Genomic DNA, 25,658 nt, shown 5'->3' on the forward strand with positions numbered 1-25,658 from the left:
GCTTGAATGTTCTTCAGTCCAGCAATGTCATTTGCAAATATAACGAGTGATTGCTTATTATCCAGAGAGTATAGTGGTGACAGTAGAGTCTGTATTATTGGACTGGAGGCTTGGACTAACGATCCAGGAACCCAGCTTCAGGTTCCAAAATGTGTGCACAGATGACTGACAATCTTGTTTGTCTGAGGGATATGCTGGTCAGTGGCACAATGGTGGTTAAAACAAAACAGGCTGGGCAAGAAGCAAGGGGGTAAAAGGGGGAAAGAGGTATTTATAACAACAAAAAGTGATAATTGTTGAAAAAATAACTAAGGCCTTAATTAGTCTCTGAATTATTATTACCATTTATATTCTAGTTGCACTTTATAAATATTAAGCATTAATGTAAGAGAAACAAAGGACTGCAAATGCTAGAATCCAGATGAAAAAACAACAAGGTGCTGGAGGAACTCAGCAAGCCAGGCAGCATCTGTGGAGAAAAACAGATGGTCAATGTTTCGGTTCAGGACCATTCTTCAGCATTAATGTAATCCTTAAGTGAACATTTTTAATATCTGAAAATACCCAACTTCTGTTGCTTACTAATAATAAAAAAATTAAAATCATTTCCAAACTAAATCAAAAATTGAGGATAAAAATGCAAGCTCTAATCACACCTGAACTCCCCCAACCAATTGGTATGCAGTGTTTACAGGTACCACATACATTAAGTACTAATTAGAGTGCCTTTCATGTGCAGGCAGTGAGTGTTCTTGCAGTTCTTGTTCCCAAAAAGCAACTATTAGGGGAATATTCTTTCATAGGTCTATAAGAACATGAAAAATAGATGTAGGTCATTGACCCCTTGAGCCTACTGTGTCAGTTAATAACATCGTGCCTGATACGAACTTGGTCTCATCTCCACTTTCCTGCCTGTTCCCCACTAGACTCCCCTCTAACTCAGTGATGAACATGTTTAATGATTCTGCTTTTACAGCTGGAGAACTCCGAATACTTGCAACCCTCAGAGGGAAGAAATTCCTCCTCATCTCATTCCAATTCCAACCCTTAATTTTGACTTTGTAAAGATGCCTAGCAGGACAGCTTAACAGCCAACAAGCACATTTAATCTTCTTTCTACAGAGCTCTACTTTGCCTTGTAAAAATGTGCACTGTAAGTTCATAGTACTGAAACACATTAAAATACATAGCATATTGTAACCTGAGGTATAACTTCACTATTGTAGTCGTAATCCATCAGCTCTTTATATCCCATTGAAATGATATTTGATTAGACAGCTTAACTTTCACTATTCAAAATACTAATAAGTACATTTTTTCCTATCTGACATTTTCAGTGAGTTTCTAATTAGCAGAAAATAGCAAGTTTAAAGTTTTCATAAAAGTGAACAGCTGTAGCAAGATCAGATTCTTAGAAACTATGAAATAACTAAACCTGTAATAATTGGAGCATTAATTCCATGACTAGTTACAGCTGTTGGCCATATTTCCAACATACTATTTCTATGATACAACAGTGGGCATGATAGCAGAGTTCAAGAGGCATTTAGACAGGCCCACAAACGTGTTGGATCATGGGAGATGGGATTATTTAATTTGGCATCGTGGGCCAAAGGGCCTGTTCCTGTGCTGTACTGGTCTATATATCTCTGTCTTAAATGGGTGACCCCATATTCTGAAATTATGCCTCTAGTTCTGGATATCTCCACAAGGGGCAACATTTTCTCAGCAACTATTATGTCAAGCTCCCTTAGAATTTTTGACGTGTCTTTTAAGCTCGGCTAATCAATACATTCAGTAACTTTTTAATGAAGGTTATCTTTGTCCATTTTATTTGAGGATGTGTTTGGTGAAGAACCATTGGTATGTTTTCCAAGTTTGTTACAGACTTCTTGTTCATGTTGGAAAACGGGCCAAAGTGTAGTTCATCATGGTGTCCTTTTCAGATCTTGAGACTGCAAAAAAATCTCTTTTGCAATAAAGTCTCTTGAATGTGGGAGAGTGCTGAGAAACATTTGTCCCCAGAATGGAATCGAAAATAAAGAAGTGATGGTGCTTTTCGGTGGTGAATATTGAATGAGGTTGGGGAGGTGGGAATTAATATTCCTAAAGCACATTATCACTTGCATACAAGATATGTGAATTTAGCTCTAAATACCAAGGTTTTTTCATATCAGCTTCTATTATTGGATTTAACCCAGCTGTCTCTCAAATACAACGCAAGTCTCTGTCGTGGCTGTCTCTTTATGGTGGAGTAGGGGGAACGACACACTTTCAAGTAGCTTATCTCCATCAATTAGCCAACATCAACTCAAGAACAAATCACTATAAAACTCTTAATGTTCATAGGCACTGTGGCACAGTTCCAGTTGCTTGGAAATTCTGAACATAGAACACTACAGCACAGTACAGGCTCGACAGCCCACAATGTTGTGCCAACATTTTATCCTGCTCTAAGATCTATCTATCCCTTCCCTCCCACATAGCCCTCCATTTTTCTATTATTCATGTGGCTATCTAAGAGTCTCTTAAATGTCCCTAATGTATCTGCCCCCACCACCTCTGCCGGCAGTGCGTTCCACGTACCCACTACTCTGTGTGAAAAACTTACCTCTGACATCCCGCATATACCTTCATCCATTCACTGTAAAATTATGCCCCCTCATGTTAGCCACTTTCACCCTGGGGAAAAGTCTCTGACTGTCCACTATTCTCCTTCCTTCTCCTGACAGTCACCCAGCTACCTGCCACCTGCAGCTTAGGAGTGACTGCCTCCCTATAGCTCTTATCTACAACTCCTTGTTCTCCTGTAGGAGCTGAAGGTCATCCAGCTGCAGCTCCAATTCCCTAACACAGTCTGTAAGGAGCTGCAGCTGGATGCACCTCGTGCAGATGTAGCTATCAGGGAGACTGGAGGTTTCCCAGAACTCCCACATCTCACAAGATGAACACACCACTGACCCTGGAGCCATTATCACTACTCTGGCCTGGCACTAAAGGAAAAACCAAATAAAGAAAGAAACTTACCTTAGCCTCTGCTTCCTCTCGCCAATGCAGCTTGAGCCAAAGCCTCAGTCCCCCCACTCTAATCCTGGTCCACTCCAACAATGGCTGCTCCCAAAATGGCCACTCTGCTTATACCTACCTTCCTTTTATTTGCTGCTGTTAATTAGCCAATCGCCTATTAACAATTTACAAATGTGTCTCTTGTAGACTCTTGCAAGGTGAACCTCACAAGCACACGCACAGAGACTCGCCTCTTTTCAAAGCTCCCACTCCAAGTCTCACTCCAACTCCCGACTCTCAAAGTCACTGATGTGACTTGAAGCAGGGTACAAACTTTCTCTGGGTGAAGTATTGGATGTTACTGCATGCAGATCACCTTTCATGGGCTGCAACCAATTAGATGAAATTGCAGCTTTTCTGAGTAACCAGTGTTATCTCTCGAAAATAGCAAGTAATATGACTAGAGCCAATTTAAAAGCAGGGATCTTGCAGCCTTAACTTATCTCTTGAAACTGAGGAGTGAAGTTGCTCATTTGGTGAAATTAACTTGTTTTATTTCAATATTCCCCTCAGAGGTTCCCTAGTTATTGAGGTACTTGCTTTGCTCTTTGCAGTATTCTTCATACCCTCCCCGAAATGTGCAGTGAATTTATTAAGAAGAATTGCAGAGAACACAGAAAAGAGGAACAGCCATTCAGCTCAGCCGATCTGTGCTGACGTTTATGATCTACCCGAGCCTCCTCACGACGGACTTTATCTAACCCCTCCCACACATCCTTTATCAAGGGTTCACTTAGATCATTAGAACAAGGAAGGCCGAAGTTCAATCATCAGCCTACAACATTTGGAGCAGTATTAGAGATGATAATCAGTCCCTGTACAGATTGATAGGAGGGAGAGAATTGGCTTTGGCTCCCACTCCCTCTTGCCGTCCATTAACGTTTGAGGGAAGTGTGCCGTATGGTTTCCCCTTGAGATGAGCATCAAGCATGATCTGTGGTCAGCTATCTTGTTGACACTTAAGTCAAAGCTGATGACCGTGGCTACAGATGAGATAATAATCCTGAACCTGGTGGTGTGGGACTTCAGGCTTCTGAGCCTCCTACCTGACTGTAGCAGCGAGAAGAAGGCATGACCCAGATGGTGGGGATCCTTGATGATAGATGCTGCTTTCTTGAGGGAGCACCTTCTGTAGAAACTTTCAATGGTGGGGAGGGCTGTGCCTGCGATGGACCGGGCTGTGTCGACTATTCTCCGCAGGCCCTTTCATTCCTGTGTGTCGGAATTGACGTACCAGGCCTTGATGCAATCAGTCAGGATACTTTCAACAGTGCATCTGTAGAAGTTTGCTGGAGTGTTTGCTGACATTCCAACTCTCCTTTAGCTTCGAAGAAAGTAGAGGTGCTCGTTCACCTTCTTCATGATTGTAATGATGTGCTGGGCTCAGGACAGGTCATCCAAGAGGTTAACACCCAGAAGTTTGAAGCTGCTAACTCTCTCCACCTCTGACCCACCAACTGGCATCTGGTCTCCCAACTTCCTCTTTCTGAAGTCAATAATTGGTTCCTTGCATGTCATGCAGTTCTATCACAATTAGACTTGGGTAATATACGACAGGACTGCTTTTGGCAAAGTAGCTATTAAGGAAGAAGAGGCTGATTGTGGGTGATGAACTGATTGAATTTTAAATTGGAAATTGGGATGATTTCATGGGATGGTTTCAGGTGGTGTGTGGGAGAAATGTGTTTTTATTCATTCCTGGGACACAGACCTTGCTGGCAAGGCCAGTATTGAATGCCACCCCAAATTGCCCTTGAATTGAGAAGGCGGCTCAGAGTCAACTGCATTCATAGGTCTGGAATCATACAAGCCAGACTGGTTGTGGATGCCAGACCTTTTTCTTCCCGAAGGCTATTAATAAACTAGATTTTTTAAAATGACAATTTGATTGTTTCAAAGTCACCATTGCTGATCCCAGCTTTTAATTACAGAATCATTTAATTGCTTGGATATAAAAACATTGGCTGCTCTTGTGGGATTTGAATTTGTTTCTGGATTAGCAGTCCATAACTCTAGGTACTGGTACCTCTACCACAGTGCCACCATGGAATACATACCCTGAAATTCCAACATTTCTACATAGCTTGAAAATTGAACACTGCTGAAATGGTTATTTTTTAAAATTCTGAGCAAGTGGATCTCCAATTTATTGACTGGGTGACTGGAACCCACAACACAAAACCTTGTGACATTGGCTAAGCAGTCATGCAGCACTGCATCCTCTGTCCTTTGAGTAAACATGGGGAAAACCAGTCACTGATTAGAAACCCTGTGTCTGTGTGTATGGACTGAAAAGCACACAGTCCCTATATGGTTGTCTCTTCCTTCCTCCTACTTTCCAACAGCTTGAATAGCCTCTCTGAAAGTCAATTCAAATGACTGTCAGACCAGACCCCAGAAAGCAAATCGTTTCCAGTGGCAGAAATCAGCACAAGAGACAATATTTTGCTTTAAGGATCCTAAGTTAGAACGTGTTGGATTCAGTAATGGGTCTGAGTTTTTAACCAAAGGCTAAACTGGTTTCTAGCCAGTTTTGGGTGGATGGCAAATGAAACAACATGATATTTGTATCCTCTGAGAAGCTGCCTTATAAATCATTGGATGTGTCCATTTGACAGATAGCCTGATGTCAGTACAACCTTTTTATGTCAAGCATAGGAGGAGAAATTCCTATTAGCCAAGACATCCAGGAGAATCCCTCTGCTGCTCTTTGGATCGGTGCCTAAGGAGCACAGAACATAGCACATAGAACACTACAGCACAGTACAGGCCCTTCAGCTCACAATGTTGTGCCGACATTTTATCCTGCCCTACAATCTATCTAACTCTTCCCTCCCACATAGCCCCCTATTTTTCTATCATTCATGTGTCTATCTAAGAGTCTCTTAAATGTCCCTAATGTATCTGCCCCCACAACCTCCGCCAGCAGTGCGTTCCACGCACCCACCACTCCCTGTGTAAAAAAACTTACCCCTGACATCCCCCTTATACCTTCCTCCAATCACATTAAAATTATGTCCCCTCATGTTAGCCATTGTCACCCTGGGAAAAAGTCTCTGACTGTCCACTCGATCTATGCCTCATCATCTTGTACACCTCTATCAAGTCACCTCTCATCCTCCTTCTCTCCAAAGAGAAAAGCCCTCGCTTGCTTAACCTATCCTCATAAGACACGCTCTCCAATCCAGGCAACATCCTGGTAAATCTCCTCTGCACCCTCTCTAAAGCTTCCACATCCTTCCTATAATGAGGCGACCAGAACTGAACACAATACTCCAAGTGTGGTCTGACCAGAGTTCTATAGAGCTGCAACATTACCTTGCTGCTCTTGATGGCAGAGGGAGTTTTGGTTTACCAACACACCTGAAGGAAGGCACCTCTGACAGTGCAGCTGTCCCTCACTGATGCATTGACATTACGCCCTCAGATCTTGGAATAGGGTTCCTGTGCAAAGTTTGAACATAGTAGGTTACACCCTCCCTTCCCCCTCACCTGGCTCCACCTACCCATTATCCCCCTGCTCACCTGGTTCCACCTATCACCTGCCAGCCCCACCTCACACCTCCCCCTCACCTCCTCTATACTGGCTCTCTCCCCTCTACACTCTCCGTCCCGATGCAGGGCCTCGACCTGAAATGTTGACTATCTCTCAGCTTCCACAGACGCAGTCTGACCCACTGAGTTCCCCCAGCAGTTCGTTTGTTGCTCCAGATTCCAGCATTTGCAGTCTCTTGTGTCTCCATGATATGTTACTGGACTAATGGCCAGAGTTCTGGACTGGAGATGGGTTTGGATACCACCATTGCTTATTGAGATTTTTAAATCCAGATAGTAAACTCAATGTGAATTAAAGGGTTAGGATAGGTAATGGTGACCTTAAAGCTACCATATTGTTGTAAAAATGATAAAAATGTCCCGGACCTGAAAGATTAGCAGTTTCTCCTTCCACAGAGACACAAGAGACTGCAGATGCTGGAATCTGGAGCAACACACAAGATGCTGGAGGGACTCAGCGGGTCAGGCAGCATCTGTGGAGGGAAATGGACAGTTGACATTTCAGGTCGAGATGCTTCAGTCAGTATAAGAAGATGGAGGGAAGGGTTGGAGCCAGAGCTGGCAGGTGATGGGTGGATCCAGGTGAGGAGGGGTGATGGGCAGATGGAGGAGGGGAGAGTGGGACTGGCGCCAGAAGCTGGGAGGTGACGGGTGGAAGTGTCAAAGGGGCTGAAGATGATGGAATCCGATCGGAGAGGAAAGCGGAGCATGCAATCAGGCGAGGGAGGCGGGGAGGGCACACGGGGACAGTGTGGGAGGGCTGTGTGGGGTATGGGCTCCATGGGGATGGAGGAGGTGAAAGAGACCGGGTGATGTGGGGTCTGGGGTGGGGGTAGGAGGAACGGGGTGGATCAGGAGGGGAGAGAAAGGGGACTGAGGGGGAGCAGGTTACCAGAAGTTGGAGAATTCAGTGTTCATGCCATCGGGTTGTAGACTGCCCAGGGGGGGATATGAGGTGCTGTTCCTCTAATTTGCATTTAGTCTCACCCTGGCAGTGGAGGAACCTTCCACAGAAGCTGCCTGACTTGCTGATTGTTCATACTTTTCAGTTTCAGTCTAGGTTTCAAGTTTTCATCATCAGCAGGTTTTTTTTTTATTTTTATTGACTGTTGTAAAAAACCAGCTGGTTCACTGATGTCCTTCAGTGAGAGAAATCTGCCTTCCTGGGTCTGAGCTGGTACATGGCTCCAGAAACACAACAATAGTTCATTCTCAGGTCCCCACTGAGATGGCCCAATAAACCACTCACTTAGTGACATCCACATCCAGTGAACAAATAAAAAGTGTCCCAATTCTTGATTTTTTCCCCCACTTATACTGAACTCAGTAAGTGCCTGATAAAAGAGAAACATTTGTTCTGCTGCAATATAGTGCCATTAAGGATCCTAAACAAAACTTTATTTAAGGTACATTGATTGATGTCCTTGGGGATATTTTTTAACCGCCTCCATGTTGTGTGCTCATGAAATCTTCAGTATATTTACAGTCCGAAGTGTGTAGGTAGAGAAACTGACTTTCCTATCTTGCCTGTTTGCCAGTTGCAGTGGTGTGCACGTATCACCCTGCTTCGACCAATAAAACTGCAACACAACTGCATGAAAGCGAAAGAAGGTTGGAGCTGTTGTGGCTGAACTTTGCACCAGATAACGCAACCCCCCCCCCCCCCCACCCCTTCCCAAGAGCTCAGTCTAGCAATGGCTGAGCAGCTTTTTATTGATCAGTAATGTAAGCTAACAACTGACTTATCAGCTGTGAATATAGCTTGTGGGCGATATCCATGCCCAGTCAGATGGTGCTGTTTAGTCAGCAAACTGAGAAGAATTATACAATCTGATAGTGCTGGAAGAAATCACTTGGCCCAGCTGCCTGTGTTAGCTCATTGACAGCACTGTCTAACCTCACATCCCAGATATCGCACCATTACCCCTGCAAATTAGCTCTCTTCAAACACGTCCATTTGCCCTTTGGGGATTCCGATGGAATTGATCTTTTTAGAAGATTTTTTTTCTTCAAAATTTTTGGATATGAACAAAGAAGCAGTTTTTAGACTACTAGTAGTTCTTCTTTCACCAGCTGGCAGATAATTAAGCAAGTGGAGAGAGGGGCAGTTCCACAGGAAACGGGTTGGAGTTTCCAGTTCCTTGGGAAATGGGATGTGTTTCCAGTTCCATACTCCACAGAAGGATCCAGGTAGAAACTGTCAGCTCAGGAACATAGAACCTTGGTTGAGGCAGGAACAGGAGGGGACTGAGCTAAAAAGCTTGCGAAGTAATACAACCTCCACTATGGGATCCTGTGTGGAAGTTCCACACTAGAAACCCAATTGCTTAATCTTGGCATGGAGCGGTGAAGTGGATGCAGTCAGCTCTACACTGCAGTCTCACTCTGACCTCCCTGCCCCCAGCCTCCTCCACAGTTCCAATGAAACGCAGTGTGAAGCTGAGGCAACAGCACTTCATCTTTTGCCTGGACACAATACAGCTTTCCCAATTCAACAACAATTTCAACAACTCTGGATAGTAGTAACGCTGTTCCCATCGACGTGTCCTCTGGATCAATCGATTACTTTCTGTTCCTTTGCTACTCACCTTCACCTTGCATCATCACCTGTGACATCTCCTGATTTCCACCATAATGCAGACCTTCCCTTTCAGTCACTTCCCTTTTCTCTGAATCTTACAATTTATGTTCCTTCAACACTTCCCAGGATGGACGAAAGGTTACCACCTGAAATGTTTAACTATGTTTCTCTCTCCACAGATGCAGGCTGACCTGCTGTGTACTTTATGCATTCTTGTTATTTCAAATTTCCAACAATTGCAGTATTTTGATTTTAGATTCTATCAGCCAGTTGTCTTATTGAGAGATGGGAGTCTCTTTTTAAATTGTATTCTCTCTTATGCAACTATTTCAAATTTTAAAGCAAAGCATAAGTAAAGATGGTATTTTGAGCATTTAAGTGTTGTGATGATTTGTACATCTATTTGCATGTTTGATTTTGCAGATGCTGTTAATGTATTACACACTGGGTCCTTGCATCTTATGTATAAGGCTTGAGCTTTGCCTGTAGTTTGGTGTGATGAACATGAAAGAAAGACTTTGCACCCTGCAAAAATGTTTTCGAGCATCAGAGTCTGCTGTAGAGAATGGATAGGTTGTTAAGGAAAGTGATTACTTTGGAAAAATGGACCACAAACGTGTTATATGACTTGCTACTCAGTGCTGCAAACAAAAAATTACACAGTTGCAAGGATAGAATTTTGGGCTTTTACTAGTCTGCCTGCGGGAGAGAGGAGAGAAGTGAAAGGTTGCTTTTATTTTGTTTCTAATACAAGCACAAGAACACAATAAAATAAGAGCAGGAGGAGGCCACCAGCGCCCCTCAAACCTGCCCCGACATTTAATATGATCATAGCTGATCTCCCCCAGGCTTCCTTTTCTGAGCCAGTTCCATGTAGCTATCAATTCCCTGTTCTTTCAAAAATTTATCTACCTCTTTAAATACCGCCAATGATCTAGCCTTCACAATCCAATTGGGAAGAGAATTCCAGAGATTCACCACCCTCTGTAAGAAGCAATTCCTTTGCACTTCAGATTTAAATGACCACCCTCTTATCTTTAACCACGTTTGAGCCTCTCCACTAGTGGAAATGTTTCAACATCTACCTTGTCAAGCTGCCTTAGGATTTTATATGTTTTAATAAGATCACCCCATATTCTTTTAAACTCTAAAGAATACCAATCTAAATTCTTTAGTCGCTTGCAATAAAACAGCAATTAACCTCGTGAATTCATTGGACCAGTGCATCCTTTCTTAAATAAGGAGACCTTAAACTGTGCACAGCAACCCAGGGTGGTCTTACCATAACAATAGTAATACTTGCCTTTTCTAAACTCAAAATTCCTTGCGATAAAGGCAAATATGTCATTAGCCTTCCTAAATACTTGCTGAACCTGCCTGCTACCTTCTGCGATTCATGCAAGGGGACACCTGGGTCTTTCTGCACTTCAGTTATTTGTAATCTTTCTTCACTTAATTAAAAGTCTGCCTTTTGATTTCTATAACTGAAGTGCATAGCCTCACACTTTCCCACATTAAACTCCATTTGCCAAATTTTCGTTCACTTCCTCAGTCTGTCTCTGTCCTCTTCGTAGTCCAAATATCCTCATTGTAACATGCCCTCCCGCCTGCTGCTGTGAAAGTCGACCCACACTCCAATAAATCAGACAACAGCAGAACTGAAGAGCTTACGATTAATGCTTTATTAGTTTAACACTAGCGGGAGTGAGGAATACAGAGAAAGAGTAAATAGTGTAACCCGAGCTCTGTACTGATCCCCACTCAGAGATTTGCAGGTTAGTGTCCCTCCTCTTATACCCAATTCATGGGAAACCTCTGTGGGAAGTTGCACTTACTAAGGCAGTTGCTACAGCAAGCTTTTAGCAAAACAAGATATGTCTTAAAACTTCTTTCTTTCTCACCAGCACCTGGAGGTTTTACAGTCATAACTATAATCGCGTCATGGTTGAGGCAATATCACGCCATGGGAAGAATAGCTGTACACCATTAACCCTTACATTTCCAGTCATTAACCCTTACATTTCCAGTTATCTTTTACACTTCAGTGTCATTGACAAACCTGAATATCTTGCTCTCTGCCCCCTCCTTCAGGTCACTGATATAAGTCATAAACAATTGAGAGCTAAGTTCTGATCCTTGGGGTACCCGCTAGCTACATCCAGCCAGGCTAAAAAAGTTCTGTTTATTCTGATTCTCTGTGTGATAACTGTGTGATGTTAATTCATATTTAGTCCTGTCACTTTTGTGGACTAAAATAAAATAAGTAACTGATAAGCTATTTGGTTCAGGCATTGTGGAAGAAAATATATTGATTAAAATAGAAAAATGTTTTGCCCAGCAGTTTGTATAGAAATAATAAATAATAAAGCATTTTATATTTAGTCCAGTAAGTTTAATGGAAACAAAAAATTATAATTACTAAGACATTTTATTAATTAATAAGCACTTGTTTCCGCAAAACCTGCTGGATTAAACATAAAATTCTAACATTCTTTGATTACATTATTCTATATAACATAGACATATGTTACGTAAGTTATGTATAGTTTATGTTAATTCAAGTTAATTTTAACTTGTGTTTGTAATGTACTGTGTTGTTGCTACAAAACACTAATTTTCATGTCATTTATACCCTAGCCTATGACAATAAACTTGAAGTTAAATATAGAAAATCAAGATAAAACACTGCAGCTGCTGGAAGCCTAAAATAAAAATTAGGTGCTGGAAATACACAGCAGGTCAGGCAGCATCTGATTAAAGGTCATTGACCTGAAACGTTAACTGCTTCCTTCCCTCCACATATGCAGACTGACCTGCTGAGTACTTTCAGTGTTTTCTGTTTTTATTTCAGGACAAAATCTAAAATTCTAACACCGATGTCCCCATTGACCATCACCAGTTTTTATTGATACACCACAGAAAGCATCCTATCTGGATGCATCACGGCTTGGTATGGCAACTGCTCTGCCCAAGACCACAAGAAATTACAGAGAGTTGTGGACACAGCCCAGTCCATCACAGAAACCAGCCTCCCCTCCATGGACTCTGAATACACTTCTCGCTGCCTTGGAAAAGCACCCCGCATAATCAAAGACCCTTTGCAGCAAAGACATTCTTTCTTCTCTCCTCTTCCATCTAGCAGAAGATACAAACATGCACCACCAGGCTCAAGAACAGCTTCTATCCCCTGCTGTTTTTAGGACTCTGACCAGACTTCTTATACGTTAAAGATGAATTCTTGACCTCACAATCTACCTTGCCATTGGCCTTATTTGTTTACCTGCACTGTACTTTCTCTGTAACTGCAACTGTTTCACCTATATACTGCATTTCTGTTGCAACAAGGTGCTGGAGGAACTTGGAGGGGGGGGGAGGGGGGGGGGGGCGGGGGTGAGTCAGCATCTACAGAGAGAAAAGGACAGTCGACATTTCGGATTGATACCTATCATCTGGGTGCTTGAGTCCAGATGAAGGGTCTCGATCCGAAACATCGACTGTCCATTCCCTCCGTAGATGCTGCCTGACCTTCTGAGTTCCTCCAACATTTTGGGTGTTGCTTCCGATTTCCAGCATCTGCAGTCCCTCATGTCTCCATTTTGCTACATTCTGTTATTACTTTTCCCTTTGAACTACCTTGATGCACTTATGTTTTGAAACGACTTGTATGGATAGCATGCAAAACTCGTTATGGCTACCTGCACTGCACTTTCTCTGTATTGGTATTGGTTTATTACTGTCACTTGTACCGAGGTACAGTCAAAAACTTGCCTTGCATGCAGATCGTACAGGTCAATTCATTACACAGTGCAGTTACATTGGGTTAGTACAGAGTGCATTGATGAAGTACAGGTAAAAACAATAACAGTACAGAGTAAAGTGTCAGAAGTACAAAGTGTGACACTTTACTCTGCATTCTGTATTGTTTTAATTTGTATACCTCAATGAATTGAATTGTATGAACGGTATGCAAGACAAGTTGTTTACTGTACCTGGGTACAAGTGACAATAATAAACCAATTCCAATGCAAAGTTTTTTTCACTGTACCCAGGTACATGTGACAACAATAAAGCAATACCAACCCTTATTTAGCACAGGTTTTATGGAGTAAAGTAAAGTGCTTAAGATTTAGTGCGGGTTCAGTGGCAGGAGGTGAGCTATCCGTGTCCAGTGTGCCTGCTGTGGCTTCAGTGCAGCAGCTGGGAGCCGGGGCGCCACTTCCTGGTTTCCCCCCTCTGCAACTTCAAACCAACCCGCCTTCGCAGCGCCGCCGGAAAGGGCCGAGCGCCGCCGCCGATTGGCCGCGCCCGCCTGCCGCTCCGAGGGCGCCGCCGGCCGCCGGCGAGTGACGCGGCGTCCGGCCAATCGGGCGAGGGGGGCGGGAGGGCGCCGGCCAATCGGGGCGGGCGGAGGGGGCGTGGCCGGCGTGGGTTGTTACAACGGTGTTTCGCGGCAAATATTTGGCGCGTAAAAGTGGCAGTGCGGTGCTGACTGCTTCCTGGATCGGGTGCGGGGCTGGAGGCTGTGTCTCCCCCCCCCCCCCACCCCCCTCCCGCCGCGGCATCGGTGCCCGGGACCGCTGCACCGACCGAGCACCCGGGTCACTTTGCATTGCAGCAACGACCACAACTTGCCGCCGAAAAGATAACATTTTAAGACTCTTTTTCTTTCTTGCAGCGCCGGGACCCTCCCTCCGCTCCCGTTGTTTAACAGGGGAGGGGGGGGGAAACAATGTCCAAAGACACGTTCCCGGTTGCCATAAAGCCGGAGCCCGACGCCGCTCCCCGCGGGCTGCCGGCCATGTCGATGCTGATCTTCTCCTCGCCGGGGAGCGCCGGGCCGAGGTGGAGGTGGCGGTGGCGGCCGGCGGCGGCGGCGGCCGAGGAGGAGGTGGAGGAGGAGGAGGAGAGGGCTGGCGCCGAGGCGGCGCGTAGGGTCCTGCTGTTCGCTGCTACTCCCCAGGGTCCCGGGTCAGCCGAGTGGGGGCAGCGGCCGCCCCTGGGACGCCCTCCGGTAATTTGAGCTGACTGTGTGCATGTGCGAGAGAGAGAGAGCGAGACAGGGGGTACAATGATAATTCACCATGATCATCACAATGATTCGGGCTCAGTGTTTTTATATCAATCTATATCCTTCTGCAACTAAACAGCCTTGCATTTGTATGTAACTATTACAATGAATGCGTTCGTACATGTGTGCACATAGGACTGTATGTCCATGTGCATGTGTGGATGATATGTCCATGTGCATGTGTGGATCCCCCCGTGGATGATGTGCCCATGTGTGTGCATGTGCCCAACCGCAGTGGGTCGTGCCCATCTGCATGGCCACCTTGAGCCACAGGAGATGGGTTGGGGGGGGAGGGGGTTGCTTGCTGGTGGCGGAGACTTTTAATGAATATTTCTCCTCTGTTTACTGAGGAGAAAATTGTGATCGCTCAAGGGAGAAGGGAAACAAATGGAGATGTTTTGGATAACATTCATATTACCAGGGAGGAGGTATTTACAGTCTTACAGCGTATTAAGGTAGATAAATCCCCAGGGCCTGAGCAGGTGCATCCTCGGACTTTGTGGGAGGCTGGAGAAGAGGACCTTGTGCAGATATTTGCTGCATCGTTAGCCTCTAGTGAAGTTCCCAAAGACTGGAAGGTGGCTAATGTCATTCCGTTGTTTAAGAAGGGTAGCGAGGACAAGCCAGGGAACTACAGGCCAGTCAGACTGACATCAGTAATGGGGAAGTTACTGGAGGAAACTCTGAGGGACAGGATCTACCAGCATTTGGATAGGCGATGAGGAGTCAGCATGTCTTCGTGTGTGGATGTGTTTGATGAATGTTTTAGAGTTCTTTGTAGCGGTAACCAAAAAGGTGGATGTTGTCTATTTGGGCTTTAGCAAGGCCTTTGAGATCTTGCATGGTAGGCTGTTCTGGAAGGTTAGGTCTCGTGGAATCCAGGGAGAGCTAGTTGGTGGATTCAAAATTGGCTTGGAGATGGGAACGGAGGCAGGTGACTAGTGGTGTGCTACAAGGGTTGGTGTTGGGATCTTTGTTATTTATATAAACAAGGCTTGATCAGTAAGTTTGTGGATGACACGAAATTTGGAGGTGTTGTTGATGGTGAAGGTTACAGTAGATTACACGGGGATCTTGATAAGTTCGGGAAGTGGGCCGAGGAGTGGCAAATGGATTTCAATAAAAATAAGTGTGAGGTGATGCATCTTGGAAAGTCAAACAAGTGTAGGACTCGTTGGGCACTAGGGAGTGTAATGAAACAGAGGGACCTAGGAGTACAAGTGCATAATTCATTGAAAGCAGCATCACAGGTAGACAAGGTGGTGGAAAAGGTGTTTAGAACACTGACCTTCATCAGTCAGGGCATTGAGCTTAGGAGTTGGGACATTATGTTGCAGTTGTATAAGTCATTAGTGAGGCTGCATTTGGAGTACCATTTTGATCACCCTGTTATAGGAAAGATGTGGTTAAACTGGAAAGAGTGTAGAGATTTACAAAGATGTTGCCAGGACTAGAGGGCCTGAGTTATAGGGAGAGGTTGGCCAGGCTCAGTCTTTATTTCTTGGAATGTAGGAGAATGAGGGGTGACCTTGTAGAAATGTTTAAAATTATCAGAGGCATAGATAAGGTGGATGGTTACAGTCTTCCCCAGGGTAGGGGAGTCCAAAACTAGGGGGCATAGGTTTAGGGTGAGAGGGGAAAGATTTAAAAGGGACCTGAGGGGCAACTTTTTCTCAGAGGGTGGTGAGTATATGGAACGAGCTGCCAGAGGAAGTGGTTGAGGCAGGTACAATATTATCACTTAAGAAGTACTTGGATAGGTACATGGAGAGGAGGGGCTCAGAGGGATATGGGTCGAACGCAGGAAATTGGAACTAGCTGGGTGGGCACTGTGGTCAGCATGGACTGGTTGGGCTGAAGGGCCTGTATCTGTGCTGTATGACTATATGTGTGTATCCCTGTAGACTGTGCCCATGTGTGTGCGTGTGTCCCTCGTATGTGTGTATCCCAGTAAACCATGCCCATACATGTACACACGGACATTGAGCTACATGTAGGGGTCTGTGCGAGCATGTGCGTATCTGTCATTGTGTATTTCTCTACCTGTAATTGCATAGCTATGTGTATATCCATAGGTGTTACCAAAATGCAAGATGTTGTCGCATGCTTTGCACTTCAAATCCTTGCCTGGGCCTGGCCACCTTGGGCAGCAGTAGAAATTTGAGGCCTAGTTAACCCTGGTGACCAGTGCAGCCAGGGAGCTTGTCGCTCAGGCTGGCTGCTGCTCCAGACACCGAGCTGACAATCAGTGCCTCGCACACAGGCAAAGTAAAACAAAGGGCCTTCAATTGTAACAGGAATGGGGTGATCCAGGCCAGGATCCCCAGGGAAAGTATATCCCCTCCCACTCTGCTCCCCCTGTGGTGTGCCTGAGATGAGGCAAGAATTGCGGTGGCAGGGATCACAGGCAGACAGCATCGTCCTGGTTAGTGGCACACAGTGTGCTTTGACACAGAATAAATCTTGACTTGCAAAAGCTTACTTGCAGTGAATTTAAAAGGAAAACGTTTGGTTAGTTGCCCAGAGCTTATTAAACTTGTTAAATTGCTGTAGTTTTTTCATTTGAAAGCAGCCTACCTCCTGTGTTGTCAAGTCTAGTTTCAAAAGTGTTCTGTCTAAATACCAGAGGACCTGTGTCAGAAGCCTGAGCTCATCTCCAAAGTCCTTGGGTCAGCAGTGCCTCCACATCGATGACTTGGTAACTTATCTCCTCTGGAGAGGTGGGCAGCCATGTTATGGAGGGGTGAAATATGCGGTTTCATAAAATAGCTTTCAAAATATCCTTGGGCTTTAGAGTGCTGGCTTTGAAAACTGTATAGTGCGATATTGAGCCATAAAGCCATGTTTGATTGCAGTTTCTGCTCAGATGAGTGGTGTCAGCCAGTGCCTGAAGCGTAGGTAGGGTGGACAGTCAGAATCTTTTTCCCCAGGGTAGAAATGTCAAGTGCTAGTCAGGTGGCGGCACGGTAGCGTGGCGGTTAGCATAACGCTATTACAGCACCAGTGATCGGGGTTCAATTCCGGCTGCTGTCTAAGGAGTTTGTACATTCTCCCTGTGACTCCATGGGTTTCCTCCGGGTGCTCCGGTTTCCTCCCACATTCCAAAAATGTACGGGTTAGTAGGTTAACATGAGTGTAATTGGGTGGCACGGGCTTGTTGGGCCAGAAGGGCCTGTTAACCGTGCTGTATAAATAAAGTTTTATAGTTTTACTAGAGGACATGCATTTAAGGTGAGAAGGAAAGTTTAAAGGAGATATGCAGGGCAAATTTTGTTTTACACAGACTGGTGGGTGCCTGGAACAGGCTGTCAGGAGTAGTGATGGAAGCAGATGTGATGGTGGTGCTTAAGAGGCTGTTAGATAGGGACATGGATATGGAGGAAGGTTGTTCATGTGCAGGCAGAAGAGATTTCATTTAATTTGGCATCGTGTTTGGTGCAGACATTTGTGGGCCGAAGGGTCTGTTCCTGTGCTGTACTGTTGTGTGTTCTAAATTGTGCGCCCTCTAACCAGGGGCAATGGTAGTCATGGTGACTTGCTGCACGAGGTTGTGCTGAACTAATTAAACCAATGACTCCTAGTTAATCTAATCCCTCTTCTCCACACATTGATCATATCCTTCCCTTCTCTGCATATTCATCTGCCTATCTAAGTGTCTCTTAAACACTTAAAATCCCAGGCCCCCACCACTCTGAATTAAGGAAAAAAAACTTGCTTCCTTTGTACTTCCCCCTCTCACCTAAAATACTAGACATTTCAATCCTGGGAAAAAGATACTGGTTGTTTGCTGTACCTATGCCTTGCATAATTCTATAAACTTCTATCAAACCTCCACTGCTCCAGAGAAGACAGCCCCAGCTTTTCCAACCTCTCCTCATAGCACATGTCCTCCAAACCAGGCAGCATCCTGGTAAACCTCTTCTGCACCCTCTGTGAAGCCTCCACATCCTTCCTATAATGAGGTGACCAGAACTGAATGCAGTGCTCCTGACGTGGCCTAACTAATTCACTGGTTGAGGAATGAGCATCCCAAAGGAATGCAATACTCTAAATGGGGCCTAACCAGAGTTTTATAAAGCTGTGACATAACTTACTGGCTCTTGAACTCAATACCTTGACTAATAAAAGCAAGCATGCCTCTACAATCCTATCAACCACTTTTAGGGAGCCATGTACCTGGACCCTAAGATTCTTCTGTTCATCAATGTTTTCAAGAATCCTACCGTTAACTGTGTACTCTCCCTTTATTTTGGATCTCCCAAAGTGCAACACCTCACATTTACCTGGGTTAAACTCCATCTGCCACTTCTCTGCCCATACCTGCAACTGATCTATATCCTGCTGTATTCTCTGGCAATCTATATAATCCATAATGCCACCAACCTTTGTCATCTGCAAACTTACTCACCACCGCCCCCACTACATTTTCATACAGAAAAACAACACAGGTCCCAGTACAGATCCATGCCGAACACCACTAATCACAGACCTCCATCCACAATAAGACACATCCACCACTACCCTCGGTCTTCTACAGACAAGTCAGTTTTGGATCCAATCAGCCAAGTAAGCATGGACCCTATGCATCCTAATTTTCTGGATGAGCCTACCATGTGGGGCCTTGTCGAATGCCTTTACTAAGATCCATGTGTACAACATTCTCTGCTCTAACTTCATCAATCACCTTCGTCACCTCATCGGAAAAACTCAAATCAGTCAGATGTGACCTGCCTCGCACAAAGCCACGATGACTGTCCCTAATTAGACCGTGCTTCTCCAAATGCTCATAAATCCTATCCCCAAGGATCCTCTCCATATCTGCTGGAAAATGTATGCGATTTTCACATGAGGTTTAAAAGATTGTGCTGTTTTGACTAAATAGCACAAACAGGTGTTTATTGCAATATGAAGGCCATTCAGTCCAGAGAGTTCATGCAATCCCAGCAGTCCCATTCTCACAAGCCAAACTGGGTGAAGACCTTGGTGAACCAGATGGTTTAAAGATGATCTGTTGCTTTCCTGGTCACTTACTGTAAATAACTTATTGCTCCATATTTAATAAGATTTATATTTCCTCAATTGGAATGGCAGGATTTGACCATGTCTTTAGGTCAATGCTTCACACCCCTGGATTGTTAGTTCAGGGACATAACCATTATGCTAACATTTGTTATTAGATTGCAAAGTGCAATCTCTTTCCCACTGATGACTTTACTGCCCTGTCTCGCCCAATACCCTTGCTCTCCCCAGTTTACCTCCTTCAATAGTGTACACAATGTTCACTTGTGCCACAGAAGGAGTGCAGGTTGGAGAGTGTGAATGAACAAGGGCTAGACCGTTGTGACATCGATAGGGGCTGGCGGGCAGGGCAGCCAGCAGCTCCATGAACCCCTGGCAAGGTCCAGCGTGGGAGGAACGCTTCCCGAGAGTGGCACGAGTCAGATCCTCTGGAACGGAGACGAGTATAAAGGAAGTGTTAACACTAACTCTTTCAAAAGCAAAATGCCATGGTATGCTGGCAATCTTAAAGCAAAGGAATTCCTGCAAATACCCAGCAGGTTGGGCAGCTTTTTGTGGAGATAGAAATGGGGTGTTCTACCAAGGGTCATTGGTCCAAATCGTCAGTTCTCTTCCTCATTCCACAGTGAATTATTGGAATGCTTTGTACTAAAATTAAAAGTTTAGACGCTACCTCTGTGGCATCTTGCAGGGTTCCATTTCCCTTCCTTGTGAACTGATGCAAATGTGGATTGGAATCCTTCTGTGCTCTTCAGTACTGGGTGCTCCGAGGGATTATACTTCAAATGCTTTTGCCTAAATCGGCAGTGAGCATGGTGATCGATCTCGCCTGGGATGCTCAGTTGAATTGTTTAATCCCACCTTATTTTTGCCCTCCAATTTCTGAAGTGATGTGCAGGCCCCGAGTCCAATGCACTGTCCTTGTCTGAAAGCAGAAGAGGGAGCTGCCCGTTCAACTAAAATTCAGAGCAATGTTCTACACATGGGACTTGGCCAAGAGGAATTGGAAACAGCCCATGCCTACTGCCCTCACGTTCAGTGGGGAATCTCTTTACTCGGAGAACGTTGACCTTGGAGTGTTGCAGGGAGTGGCTGAAGTGAATAACGCAGTCACGTTCAAGGGAAGGGTGCGCGAGGGAATAGAGTTGGGTTTAAATGTGGATGAGGGAAGACAGCAGGAGGCGTGAGTGTCAGCATGGACTGGATGGGTTGAATGGCCTGCTTCTCTGTGTACCTTATTCTACTTGTGAGTGGACTGTCACGTAGTTTCTTCTCGTGTTTCACAGGTGAAGAGGAAGTTGGAACTGGAGAGTGACCATCAGTATCTGGCTGTGGAGGTGGAGACTGTGAAAGGGAAGGGCAAGTCTTCTGGTAGAGGTATGGTATGACTTATAACTGGCCCATTTTGTTTTTGATACAGTAAGTTCCCTGTCCAGGAGAAAGAAGCAATGGGAGACTTGATTTTACAGAAAGCATTAGACACTGAGGTGACCTGATGGATGTACCCCCTCCTTGTGTGGAATCTGGAATGGGGTCATAGTTTCAGGATAAGGGTTCACCCATTTACAGCTTCAACGAGGAGGAATTTCTCCCGAGTGTTTTAACTCGGGATTCTTTAGCCCCGTTAGGCTGAGTTACTGAGTCTATCCAAGGCTGCGATAGGTAAATTTTTGATCTCGAGGGTTATGGGGAACAGGCAGGAATGTGGAGCCAAGTACAAGATTAGATCAGTCATCATCAAGGGACTTGTGGATTATTAGAAGGTAAATCGGGGTGGGAGTGGGCCATATTAGTTGGGTGTGAGCTCGCAACCTCTGAGTTGCTGGTTCAATAACTACTGCACCCCTTGGTTGATAGGGAATTAAATAACTTTTTTGTTGAAATGGGTGATTTAATTACACTCTGGTCCTGGTATGTGAAGCTTAGTCTTCTCTTTCTCAGTTCTTGTCTATTGTGGTTGTACATTTTATTTTTCAGGACCACTAAGTTAGGAAGTTGAGGTTCTGAGCACAGGAATCCAGGCTGCCTCCCTGGTGCTGTGGGAGAGCTGCATTGCCTGGGATGTTTCTTGCGGATGAAGCATTAACCCTGCCTTGCCTTTTTTCTCAAGCTCCTGTGACAGCAGTTTGAAAGGGAGTTCTCTTACCACAAGGATTGAAGCAGTTTAGGAAGGCAGCTTACCATTCAAAGGCATTTAGGGTTTGGTAATAAATGCTGTTCTTGCCAGTGATGCCACCAGTATTGTGAAAAATGATTAATCAAACACAAGATGGTACCTCAATCAGTATCAATGGAAAAAGTAATCTTGGTGCTATGTACAGGAGCTTGCTGTGCATGAATTGGTTGTTACTTCTACATTATAGCAGTGACCACACTTTAAAGGTATAGGATTAGCTGTAAAGTGCCTTGGGACATCCAGAGATTGGTTAAAAGGCTCTTGTTATATAAATGCAGATTGTGGAGTAGTCGTGAAGAGGTCAGATCAACACCAGTGAGAGAGGGGAACTGCTGATGGGATCAATGAAATGTTCTGGGAGGAGGTTTGTGTGGAGCATTTATCCCAGCGTAGGCTGAGTGTAGGCTATTAATTCTATGCTTATCCTCACTGTCAGCCCTGAAGTCGCCAGTGGAGAAGACACGGTATGATACTTCCCTCAGTCTGATCACTAAGCGCTTCATCCAGTTGCTGGGGCAGTCTCCCGATGGCGTGCTGGACCTGAACTGGGCAGCCCAGGTCCTCGAAGTGCAGAAGCGCAGAATCTACGACATCACCAACGTACTAGAGGGCATCAAGCTCATCACCAAGAAATCCAAGAACCACATCCAATGGCTGTAAGTGTTGTGGCCAGTACTGACTAAGGTTCCTGCTGCTGCTCTGTTTAAAGCATTTGAATCATTGAATGAAAAGGTTTGTGTTGTAGGCATGAACATTGAATTCTCCCACTTTAGGTAATCCTAATCCCCCTTCAACAAAACCGCCCCACCATGCTGCTGCTTCCATTTCCTAGCCTTTTTTTCCTTTCTCTCCTCACCTTTGGCCCATCCCCTGGTGGATCTGCTCTCCCTTCCTCCCCCACACCTGCCCATCACTATCTCTTACCTGCACCTACCTATCACCACCTTGTGCCCACCCCACCCCCCCTCTTTTGTCCACTTATCACTGCTCTGCTTTTCCCTCCTATACATTGGGCTTCCCCTTTTCCTATCTTCAGTCCTGAAGAAGGGTCCTGACCTGAAATGTCGACCACCTGCTTTTCTCCACAGATGCTGCCTGGCCTGCTGAGCTCCTCCAGCGTCATTGTGTTTTTCATTATGTTGTAGGTCATTTGGCCCATTGCCCCTGGGCTAGGTCTTTGGTACAGTCCCACCATGCTTTTTGGCCAGTTCATCCCCTTCTCCTGAATGTCTCTTTATTCAGTTGTGAGATGTGGAAATTACTGCCAATACCTGCCTTTATTGTCTGTCCTTAATTGCCCCTTGAATGAAGGAGGTCGTGAAGAGTCAACCAAATTACTAGGACCGGAGTAGGACAGACTGTACGAGTTTGCATCTTTGCTTCCTGAAAGGTATTGGTAAATCAGTTGATTCTTTACGACAATCCCATTAGAACATAGAACATCACAGTACGGGCCCTTCGGCCCATGATTTTGTGCCGACATTTTGTCCTGCTCTAATTTCTGTCTAACCCTTCCCTCCCACATAACCCTCCAATTTTCTATCGTTCATGTGGCTATCTAAGAGTCTCTTAAATGTCCCTAATGTATCAGCCCGCACAACCTCTGCAGGCAGTGTGTTCCACGCACCCACCACTCTCTGCGTATATAAAAAAAAACTTGTCTCTGACATTCCACTTTCTTCCAGTCACCTTAAAATTAAAATGCCCCCTCGTGTTAGCCATTTTCGCCCGGGAAAAAGTCTCTGCCCACTCGATCTATGCCTCTTATCATCTTGTGCACCTCTATCAGGTCACCTCTCATCCTCCTCCTCTCCAGAGTGAAAAGCCCTAGCTTGCTCAACCCATCCTCGTAAGACATTCTTTGATGGTTAATGTTACTAACACAAGATTTAAAAAAAATCCAGATTTATTTAGTTATGAACTTAAATTCCCCAGCTGAAATAGTGGGATTCGAACTCATGACCATGGAACACTGGTCCAGAACCCTGGCTACCAGTGCAATAATTTAAACACTGTGCTGCTATAGCCCTTCAGGCAGTGTAACCTTGATTGCAGCTGTCTAGTGGAGAATTATTCCTGTTCCCTATTTTATTTTTAACTTCATTTTAAATCTCTATCCACCGGTTACTGATTTACCCGTGCTGCCACGAGAACAGAAAGTGCTAGAAAAACTCAGTAGATCAGGCAGCATCTGTGGAGAGAGAAACTCAGAAGGGTCACAGACCTGTTGAGATTTTTCCAGCATTTTATGTGTTTGTTTCAGATTTCCAGCATCTGCAGTTTTTTCATTTTTATATTCACGTTGCCAACTGCTTATTAAATCTATATTTAACATAGAACATAGAACAGTACAGCACAATACAGGCCCTTCAGCCCACAATGTTATGCTGACCTTTAAACCTCGCCTAAGACTATCTAACCCTTCCTCCCACATATCCCCCTTTTTAAATTCCTCCATTTAAAAAGGGTTTGGTTTCTTGTGCACACAATTCAACTGCGTGGCAGAGGCAGGGTTGCAAAACTAATCGTCTTCCTGGGGAAATGTGCGCAGGAGGGGCTGATGAGACAGCCCAAGGTGTGATTGCCCTCTTCCCCGCCCCAAACAAACTAATGCTGGGCCACTCAGTGGGTTGGGTGTAGCACTGCAGAGGGGTGTATCTGCTGCGATTCAGGCACCGTGTCCAAGGATGATAAGGTCACAATTTAGTGTAAGAGGGGAAGCAATCCGAGATTAAAACTTTCCAAGTAGCAAGGAAGGTTATTTAGCCCAAGTACAAAAACTGTTAAAAGTAGCCAAGTACTGAAAATGATTAACGAGTTTTATGTGGGGAAAAACTGCAACATAAGGAAGTTATTTACACCTGAACAAACCCACCTGGGGTTCTGCAGCCTCGTCTGGGTGTAATGCCTCGCATTGTTGTCCGTGGAGTGAGTGCTATGTAGAATGACATTGAGGGGAAACTGGGCGGCACGGTAGTGTAGCGGTTAGTGTAACGCTATTACAGCGCCAGCGACCCGGGTTCAATTCCTGCTGCTGTCGGTAAGGAGTTTGTACGTTCTCCCTGTGTGTCTGCGTGGGTTTCATCTGGGTGCTCCGGCTTCCTCCCACATTCCAAAGACGTACGGGTCAGGAAGTTGTGGGCATGCTATGTTGGTGCCGAAGAGTGGCGACACTTGCGGGCTGCCCCCAGCACATTCTCAGTAACGCAAAAAGATGCATTTCACTGTGTGTTTCAATGTACATGTGACTAATAAATATCTTAAATCGGATGGTTTGTTGCATATTCCAAATTTGTACTCTCCTGAATCAGAGATTAAGATGTGATTGAGGTGTTTGAGTCTGATCGAATGGGCTCCTCTGTCTGCACCTCCAGGAGGAGGAAGGATTGCTTTAAATGTCGAGAGGTGACTGGGGAAGTGCTGCTTTACACAGGAGAATGGGAACCTACGTGCTCCTTCCTAAGGTGTAAGGGGTTTGACAGAAAATTTCTAAGGTTTGTATTGGCAAAGAATTTAGTGGGGCTGAGACAGTAAATGGGGTCAGGGTAGAGATCGACTCTGGCATTGAATAGAGCAGCGTTTGTGGCTGGAATGAGTACTCAGTTACTATGTACTGTATGTGCGTTTCTAACAATCTACAGTGATGAGAAACATTCAAAATGGGGAATGTTTTGTGATTTTTTTTGTTTAGAGCTTCTTGAGAGCAATTGACAGCGAACAATAGGTCGCTTGTTCTGTCTCTCTGCAACTGTAGGAATTTCCTCTGATATTGGTGAGATCCTCTCTCACACTGTCCCGTCCCCCCCCCCTCCCTGTGGTGTTTGGGTCATCTATGTTCCCCCATCCTCTTTGTTTCTTTACCAGAGATTGAGCTACAGCAACCCACCTCTCCCCACCGCTACCATACGCGTACACGCAGTGAATTTTTATTAAAAGACATCATCAAGCATCACCAATGCAAAATATATCATAACATACTAAACCTGGTCCTGACGTGTTTCCGAACTGTGGATGCTCCTTCACCCGGTGAATGCTTCCAGTGGTTTCTGGTTCTGTTTCATCTCTTTGCTGGTATACAAGATGAGGATTAAAATCTAATTTCTGAGTATTTGCAGTACTGTGTGTGGCCTTTGGATCTCCGAGGATGTGGGTTTATGCCCAGCTATGGAGACTTAATCTTGCCCGTCAATGAA

General features: G+C 45.0%; 1 protein-coding gene across 1 annotated transcript in view; it reads left to right on the forward strand.

Annotated features, from left to right (window-relative positions):
• The first annotated feature begins 7,401 nt into the window (after nucleotides 1–7,401).
• LOC127579049 (transcription factor E2F1-like) overlaps nucleotides 7,402–25,658 on the forward strand; it is a 34,387-nt gene continuing 16,130 nt past the window's right edge. Inside the window, 5 exon segments of the mRNA XM_052031681.1 lie at nucleotides 7,402–7,430; nucleotides 13,392–13,626; nucleotides 14,091–14,213; nucleotides 20,576–20,666; nucleotides 21,902–22,125. Of these exon segments, the coding sequence (XP_051887641.1) occupies nucleotides 7,402–7,430; nucleotides 13,392–13,626; nucleotides 14,091–14,213; nucleotides 20,576–20,666; nucleotides 21,902–22,125 (702 nt within the window).

The sequence above is a fragment of the Pristis pectinata genome, chromosome 16, assembly GCF_009764475.1.
Source record: "Pristis pectinata isolate sPriPec2 chromosome 16, sPriPec2.1.pri, whole genome shotgun sequence".
Classification (NCBI taxonomy): domain Eukaryota; kingdom Metazoa; phylum Chordata; class Chondrichthyes; order Rhinopristiformes; family Pristidae; genus Pristis; species Pristis pectinata.